The sequence below is a fragment of the Ischnura elegans genome, chromosome 2 (assembly GCF_921293095.1).
Source record: "Ischnura elegans chromosome 2, ioIscEleg1.1, whole genome shotgun sequence".
NCBI lineage: Eukaryota > Metazoa > Arthropoda > Insecta > Odonata > Coenagrionidae > Ischnura > Ischnura elegans.
This window is the reverse complement of record NC_060247.1, coordinates 48,253,086-48,262,595: the sequence shown is the minus strand read 5'-3', so window position 1 is coordinate 48,262,595 and position 9,510 is coordinate 48,253,086. Positions and strand designations below refer to the sequence as shown.

The 9,510-nt window shown below is 37.7% G+C and overlaps 1 protein-coding gene across 2 annotated transcripts; it reads left to right on the top strand.

Moving 5' to 3' along the window:
* The first annotated feature begins 5,727 nt into the window (after positions 1 to 5,727).
* LOC124153683 (ropporin-1-like protein) lies at positions 5,728 to 9,280 on the top strand. 2 transcript variants are annotated; one of them, XM_046526995.1, is made up of 4 exons: positions 5,728 to 5,935; positions 6,208 to 6,499; positions 6,578 to 6,745; positions 8,946 to 9,280. In XM_046526995.1, the coding sequence occupies exons 2-4, from the start codon at positions 6,248 to 6,250 to the stop codon at positions 9,210 to 9,212; spliced, it is 687 nt and encodes a 228-aa protein (XP_046382951.1). In that variant the 5' UTR covers positions 5,728 to 5,935; positions 6,208 to 6,247; the 3' UTR covers positions 9,213 to 9,280. The 2 variants fall into 2 exon arrangements, with proteins under 2 accessions (XP_046382951.1, XP_046382950.1); XM_046526994.1 differs by having other exon boundaries at positions 6,200 to 6,499.
* Positions 9,281 to 9,510: the final 230 nt, after the last annotated feature.

Here is a 9,510-nt window from a genome sequence, read left to right as displayed (position 1 = left end):
GTATAGGTAGCTCAAAATATCTTTTGCGCACCCCCCCCCCCTTTGAGTTTTTTTCAGTATCCGTTACAGCCCTATATACCGGGAAATTATCATGATGATAAGGAAAGTTGTAAATGAGAAATTCGTGGCAAAAATAGACGAAATGCGAACGGTAGAGACGCGTATATTAAAAAAATGGATCATAGGTATACTCGAAAGGGTCGGTGGCTCAATCTCCGTCAGGGTAACTACGAGTGTAATGGTATGAAAAGACATGAGAGAGTATATTTCTCAACGGGAGCAGATCCAGACACCAAGTTTGTGGAGAAAGTTGTTCATTGAGTCTTGTCCCATTTCCCCCATGTCTTAACCACATAAAAAATAATCTATCATATTAACAATTAAAATATTTTTTTTATGACCTAGGTCCTTAAAATTGACCAATTTGGATATAAAATGACGGACGAGTCACGTGTACGACCCAGTCTGAAACCCGACAAATATTCAATCATAATCGTGGCTTAAAATAAATTTTCATTATAAGAGCAAATTACGAGAATATTTTCATTCGAATGTGAGGGGAAAATATTCAGAGCACGAAAATTTGTTTCCGCCTCCTTTAAGAGGGATCACCGAAGAATTTACCAGGATCCCTACCTAGAGAAAAATCGATGGATAATTCTCTTCAAGATGATTCTTCTTCGCAAATGGTAGCTTGCGTCGCCATAATCAAGACGCGGGATTCTCCAACCTTTCCTGGCCAATTGATACTCAAAAATAATTTAATGAGTACGGAAGTTGAAACTTTGCATAGTTGTTTGTGCATTTATTAGTTGACGTAAGTTGTTAGTGCATATATTAGCGAATGTTATGAAGCATATTTTTTATAGGTTATTTATTTCTAACAATATGCAGGGCCTCAAATTTGAGAAAATTCCTCAAAAATCGAATAGTGAATTTTTTGCCGAGATTCACCATAATCAAGCTAATCCTACACCTCATTTAGCTTTGAAATTCAAATCAAAACTCCACAATCATCATCATAGGCCGCGGCGTCTCCTTCCTTGGAGGGGCAGAGTAAACAGCGAAAAATTTCGGGGCCTGAAATCCCCAAATAATCGTCCTTGCCATATTTTGCCAGCCAACAAGGAATCCGTTACCAGACCCCTGCAACCAAGGGCGGTATTTTATTCCCACCTCCCTCCCAATCAGTGGGCCCACACCAAAGGTTGAGGGGACAACGGATCCTGAATCCGATTCTGTTCTTTCGGAGGAACGGGATAAACAGCCATCCTGAGCCTGTTTTGAGCGTCATTCCGACCAAATATTATGTTACGTACTTGATTTGAAAGGCTAACGGACTACTTTTAGATGAAATCCAAACAAATGCTTACACCGCGAATCATTGTTAATGTCAAATAAACATAATTATGAACGTAAAATAAGACGATGACATTTTTCTTGGTAGACTATGCCATTGCAGAAATGGACAATGAAATCATATGCCCTATATTCAAAGTGTTAATGACACAATCCAATAATAGTTTCACCAACATTATACTCATCTGCAGCATACTGTCGGTGTCAAAATGATATGCCGCTGTACTTTTAAAATGTATATCTAAGCTTGTGCGCATGCTAAAATAATGATAATACGTCATTTCAAAGAAAATTTTATTCTTAATTCCAATGTATTTTTTAAGAAAAAATGAAAAATGTAGACACACCAGTGCAATAAGCGACTCCGCGCACCATAAAATTAGCCGTTTTGTCAACTTCATGAACTTTGTAACTCAACCTAGGGAAAACTACCGAGTAAGTCTACAGCATTTGTCTTCCACAATATGTTGCAAACATTTATGCAGTGGCGGCTCGTGAGTCAAATGCTAGGGGGGGCGCACTCCACCGGGGGGTCATAATTTTATAATATTTCGTGTATTTTATTAAGTTTTTACGGCAATCTAGGAATTAAATTCTGTGATGCCATACGTTCCGTTTTTTTCAACAAAAATACCTAGTTTCCCTAATAAAGCTTGATTAACAAATACTAAATGCAGTAGACTCTCGGTCATACGGATCGGCTTAGTCTGGACTCTCGATGATACTGATCAATGATCTTGAAGAATAAAAATATATTTGCTGCGATATTTTGCAAATACAAGCGAAAATACGTAACTTTAGGTTTTAGCGTCTACATTCTTCGTGCGGATATGCCCGCAATACACTTATGTAGTTCGTTTTGCAATCATAATGCGTTATTTGTCAAATCTATACAACATTTGCAATGATTTAGGTAGCAATGACACTTGTAACACCTGAGGAGGGAGGAGAGTGTCACTGACTTCCACTAGGCAACAAACATTACTAGAATGCGCGCGCTTTGCTATTGCAGATGTAAACTTTGATGGCGGTGTTCGCGTTGCTTCTTGAATACAGTATGATTTAAAATCAACAATTAAACATTTCTCACACATTTTTAACAATATATGAAATACTCACAGGCCTTTAGTTATATTGAGAAAGTCCATTCTTCTTTCATTTTGTCCAGCAAAGTGATCAATTACACGTTCGTTGAAATCAGCGCTGGACAACAATTTCTTTCTGATTGAACACATGGCAAGGGCACTAGTCTATAAATAAACAAGGGACGACACAAAATAGGCCGACGAAAAATACGACCAAAAAGAACAAGGTGCCTGGACACAGAATTGGGACAATTTTTCCCTATATTACCCTTAAAAAAAACGAGCACTGTTGATTAATTCAAAATTGTCTTCTTGAATGTACACACAGCACTAAGAAACTTCTTAATCGGTAATTACGCACAATTAACTCCTCGAAAATGATGTCTGAACTCATTTCACTCCGTTCTTTCCGAGAGTCTTGCCGTTACTATAAGGACGACTCAAGGGAGATAGAAGTCGTGGTCCACTAATGCTGATTCAGCTGAGGGACGGATTTAAGGTCAGCAAAGGCATTCAAGCAAACAAAGGACGTCACGGACTATCTCCTTGAGTCTAAGATTCATATGTGGTAAACACACGAGACGCCAACGGGTCGCATTTGGAATAACCGTGTCTTCGAGATCATTGCCATGATATAATAGAAAATAAGTTCTAGATCGTAAAAGAAGACGACTCGACTGAGCCACAGATGGGAGCTGTAAGGATTTCCGCATTGATATGAACTCTTCGAGGCCACTTAAATCAGACCCAAGTGGGCATTTTCCGTCAGACAGCTACCGCTCTGCCGCCGAGGAATTAGGTGAACATGAACTAATACAACAAGGACGGCTAGAAAAATGATGAACCTACACACAAAAGGTGCATTGTACGCGGCACTTCATGACATTAATTGAATGACTCTATTTAAAGTCGCGCTTAACGATTTAAATCATATTTAATCCTTCACCCTATCACGCACGCAACTATTTCTTAAATTATAAATCAGTTGGGAATGTTAACTGATTTTTCCTAATACTGCAGGTCTTTTGATAAATTTATCTGAAAAATAGGTACCGTATTTCTAATCTTCGGGAAGATATGAATACATTGTTAAGGCCTAAATATTATAATATTAGTTTCCCCAAGGTTCTTGAAATTCGTAATCATAACAGAACTGTGTCAAATACTCGAGAATAGTTTTCCTTCGTCAATACGGCCTTTAACTGGTTGGATTTTATGTGTTCCGGAATTCAAACACCAAAAAACGCAAGCATAATGGGATAATTTATTTACTGTAGCAATACCTACCAGTAATTAAAAATTAAAATCGTATAACTACACCCAGTACAGTGACCATTCTGATTCCGTAGGTCCCTTTTCTGTGGCAGCACCAAGTAGACGCCAGATTATACGCCCGCCGGCCTGCGCAGCGATGTCAACTCACTCGTCGCTCTGCGCATTTTCGGACGACGTCCCAAGACTTCCATAAGACACAACGTTAGACGCGTCATAGCACCAGCGGCCCCCACCACTACCACTCTCCATATAACTGCATGGGGATGGATTGGGACGTTCTGGCCAGCGCCCCACGGCTACAAATACGAACTTCTCGCGCTATTTCTTTTCGTGTTTTTCCAACACTTTCGATGCATGGAACTGAAAAAACGCTTTGATTAATCAGATGTATAATTATAAATTAATGAATATTTATTTTTTTTACTTTTTCAAATATTTGGGAGGGGCGGCGTCCGAGAGTCCTTATGGGCAAACCGCCACTGCATTTATGTAGATCAAGAAAATGGCTTTTGCGTATTTTTTGCCAATTAGTTCATTGTAGCAATCAAGAGGGGCCGCAGACAGCATCAGCATCATATTTGGGGAGGTCATGACCTGGGTGCGGGGAGTATGAAATACTCATCGGGAGAGAGGGATAATCCCACGACTAAAATGTTTTGCAGGCAATGCTACGATATACGATAAATACAACTCAAATTTCCATCACGTCTGGGCCTTGCAGCCATGCATTTGCTCCTCTACTCCTCCACAAGGATACAAAAACTTTTCAACTAATAATTTTTTTAATTGGGGAGGGGTGTGTGAACCCCCCTGAATCCGCCACTGCCCACGGATTATTGGTTTATACTAGATGTGCCATCATAATAAGGAAGGATGGGCAATCCTGGGGAGGTCTCATGAAAATCCTGAAAGAAAACCTCAAATCGTTTCAAATCCATTACCCAATCACAGGTATAGAGCATATCCGTTTCCAACTTCTCCTCATAAAATAGCGAAAAATCCTTAGGCCGTTGTACACGGGACACGGCACGTCATTGGGCAATCTGACGTATGTACGAAGGCGCGATCGACATTGCGTCGTGTAAAGCGGTGAATTGCGAGAATGCATGCGAGACAGCAGATAGTAGCCTCTCCTAATTCCAAGCTCGCATTTTCGCAATTTCAACATGTTTTCAGTTCTAGTATGCGCATTGACATGCCCGTGTAAAACGGCATTAATAAGAAAATATTCAAATCTCTACGGCACGCACTGGCTAGTCGATATTAGATATTTCAAGTGAGAATTATAGCTACATAATCCTGATTTGATACACCTTTCATAGTTATAAACGATCATTTATCATGCTGTCTAAATATAATTAGAGTCGACTCGGGACAGTTCGACGACATTAAATTCGAACCTCATGTAGCCGATATTATAATTGTAAAATTATTAAACTGTTAAATTATGTTACATTTACTATAGTAAATGTAACATAATTTAACAGTTTAATATTGAATATTCTGTAGGCACGTTTTCCTAACAAATGAAGAACAGTAAATCAAACTTTCATATCTTTTAAAACATCGTAAAATAAATCATCTATTATAATCTCCATTTAATACATGTAAAAAATAATTTTCATTCAGATCGGCGAAAACCTCACGACATTCATCCAGTAATTGCAAGTTAAACTAAGCAAAATTTCGTCGAGAAATACACGCCCCCAAATTCGAATGACTACTTACCGAATGCAGATTGCCATGTACAAATCTCGCCTAAGAAGTCCATGGGAAATCCCATCAAGAGTATCCACGTAAGTTCATCTTATATTTCGCTGCTTACAAGTATGACACACGTTACCTCGCAAAATACTTGCTACTTCACTTATTACTTCACCCGCCTCACCTATCTTCAAAATTTGGTCACGTGAGTTGATGTATTTCACTATACCCTCGCCTGATGGCAGCACTAAGCAAATTCAGTTCCAATCGTTACCATGGTTACCATTTCCCGGGCTCAGGCAAACACAACAAATCAGTCGTTCCTGGCCGCGCCATGTGTAAGAATTATAATCCTTTCAAGGACGCTTATTTGAAATGGCTATGATGAACTGAGCTAATGCTACCGACTAATTCCATCAATATTTAGATATTCCATTTCTAGGTAAACGAATAGTTATTTTTTATAAAGCAGCTACTATAAACACAAAATAATAGGAAGAGTGCTCACCAACGTAAGTCAAACTTGCCCTACACGTTGCATTAATTATAGTGAACTGAATGGTTCATGAATTATGAGTGGATACATTAAATGTACTACTGTAGAAATGTAAGATATGATATAAAGCTCAAAATGCATTTCATACGTGACTAGTTCCTTTACCACATACTTCTTCTTTACTTATGAGTTCAAATAAAGCATGCTGTAATCAGCTATCTCCTAATTTATTAACACACTTTATATGGGCTTTTTTTTAATTCTTCATTTTTTCCTTCAGGTTTTCAGATAATATCTCTTATAAATATTATCCACTGGAGGAATAAAAATGCCTTTAGATCCACCAGATATATACTGTGCTGAGCAAATATTTGTGCCTCCAACCTTTCCTGGTATTTTGAAGCAATACACAAAGGCTGCAATTCGCACTCAGCCCTATGATCTCTTAAGATGGTCAGCTGCTTATTTTCGAGCTCTGGCGAAAGGAGAAAGACCTCCAGTTAAAGAGCGCTTAGAATATCCTCAAATCACAACAGAGTCAGGATTATCGCCTGGATTCCTTAAAGTACTTATACAACAGGTTAGTCCAAAGAGGAAATTTCAAATTTAACTAAGCAATTTTATCACAACCCTAATTGAGTCTATTATCTTCCCATAGATTGGTAAAGAATGCTCTGCTAAAGTCTGTAAACTCCAAGAGATCTGGGATGGATTATGTTTGGATCGCCAAAAGCTCAAAGAAATGCTACAATTAAGTGGATGCCAGGATGGAAATGAAGTTGATTGGCTATCATTTATTGCAGTAGCCTCGGGTCATCTTAATGAGGTAAATGGAGAAATTCACCAGGCTCTTTCCTCTTCAAGAACCTTCCTTGAAATACAGTCAAACCTCTATCAGTGAGAACTGGACGAGTGAGAAACCTCTTTTAGTGAGATTCATTGCCAGGTACTGTCATTTTTACCCTTGAAAGCCTCTACAAGAGGGAATATAGGAACCTCTGTAAGTGAGAAATTTTTTGGCTGACTTCAGATATGGTGAAATATGTGCACACTATCTGACTCAATGTGATGCATTTTACGGCGAAAAATGGGAAGCCTAAAAGTTGAGAAAAGAAACTTTAAAGTTGAGATTTGTATATATTTCAGTTAACTTTGACTTGAATGGAACACATTCTTCATGACTCTTTATCAATTCCTAGCATTCACTTGAACGGAAGTTAACATTGAGAGGCAGAGATATTTTTTCGAGGAAAATTTCTTTCAAAGTTTATATTGCTGCATCTTCAAATCCAGTGAATAGAGACGTGCTGTTGTAGAATGGTTTACAAAAATAAGTAAAAATTTATTTTTGGCATGAGAAATGAGATCAAAAACATATGTACATATTGATAATACCACTAGAGAATCTCAAAAGGCATCAACTGATTTCTTTACATAAACAATGTAAATGAAGTTATACATAATTACATACATAATAAGTATAATTGTCTCCCCCTCGCACTCTACTCCCCCTAATTTATTAATTTTACATCCATAAGTGAGAGAGGTCATTCCGGAACATTTGTAAATGAGAAACTTGGGGGAAACCTCTATGAGAGAAAAAAAAATGCTGGTCCCTTGAACTCTCACTTATCAAGGTTTGACTATAATACCTATTGTAATTCATCCTTTTGCTACTTATTACGAAAATATGTGGCAGGACCTTTCTTGACCCGAGAGACGAAAGCCACAAATTTTTTTGCCGAAGATTTTCCAATGCAGGCGAACAAATGCCAAAAATATACGTTTTCTTGCTTCTCCCCCTTTTATGACGGTCGCAGGTTTAGAAGTCTTAGTTTCGGGACCTAATAAAGCAGGACTTTAAAAATCCATATCCTCAAATTCTGGGAGCAGCTACCCGGACCCCTTGTCTTACATTACCCCTCTTTCTGGTAGGGGACCACGATCATACAATTGTACGTTCAGTCGGCTTTCGAAATTAATATTTGTTCCTTTCTCGAAAAATATAAACTGAAAATTGAATTCTTTATCCTTTGAGCAGCGTTTATAATTTTTCGACAAAATTCTATGATAAATATTAACTTATATCTCTATTTCAGTATAAACATCAACATGGAAATTCTTGATGCATTAAATCCGTTAATATAGGCAGTAGAGCTTTGTTCAAAATTTGACAATTCTCAGAAAAAAACAAGGGATTCAATTCAAAGTTTGCACTTTACATGAAACCAATATCTATCTATACAGCTAATTCATATAAGCAAAGCATGATTGATCGTGAACCAATGCCACCAGTAGGGTCATAAACCCGGAAAGGAGGGTGCCCAACTAACCTTGGAGTCTGACATAATGCGAGGTCCCCGCTGGGAGTGGTCAAAAAATGTTGGAGCTGAGAGCGTGTGATTATCTGCGAGACCCTTCTTAACGAATGTCCAGCAAAAATGCAAGGTACCAGGGGACAGAAGAGTCTTTTGGAGCTCAATCCAGCAGTCGTGCTAAGAGCAGAACTCCATCGTCTCGAAAGGGTTAATTTTTATCATTTTATTAAAGAATTCTTTACATTAAATTTGAAATTTACCTACCTTCCCCTAAGACTTTCAAAATAATTGTTTCGATAGAATAATCTTAAATACTTACATTATAGGCCATAGCATAAGTTAGTAGGCAAGTGTATCTTATATTAGAAGGGGCTTATCTGATCACATGTAAGAGGAGAAAATGCTTTGCCAAGGTAATTACATTGGAGAATAGGTAAAAAGGCACACATTACAAACCATAACATAGGTATGAACTCTTTCCCTGTAAATCTTCCTCACTTGTGGTCAAACACTTATCATATCCTTCCATTTCCTTTGACCACATCTCTAATCATAAACAGAATGTTCTCTAAATTTAATATCCTCTTCACTTAACCTAATCATTAAATTTCTATCCTAATCTCCAAAATTCCACATCCAACCAATCATCCAATTTCTCTAATCTTCTATCACACACAGGCAAGTAAAGTAATGTGCTTTTCTTTTCAGAATCTTCAGCAGACAATGCAAATGTTGTGTGAGCTACTCACAGAAGAACCTGAGGGAGGATGTGCATCTATTCCTATGTATGTTTTTCAGCAACTATACCAATTCCTTGCTGAAATGGACTGCCCAGAAATTCCAGGAATAGGCCCAAGAGTTCCAGAAGAGACAACAAAGGCAGCATTAAATTATCTACAAGAAATGGCAGCATCACATTCCGGTTTCATAATGCCTCGGCACACCACTCACATTCTATGTCCACCTTTGTACTGAAATTGTCTAAGGCAACAACAGTTTTTAACACATGGTTTTAAGCAATTACATAAGTAAACTGTTCCTTAGTCTGATTTTCACTGACTTAATCAGCTCTGTGCAAAAATTGTTTGTCTCTAAGGTTATTCTCATTTAAATTGCCACTCTTAGTTTAATAATTAAACCTGCAACGGCTTTAAGCATGCTCCTAAATGCGAAAATAATCATCAGTAAAATAACTATTTAATAACAAAGTATTAAACATAATGGTTAATTTTAAAAACAAAATATATTTCCGAAAAGAACAGAAATCTAATAA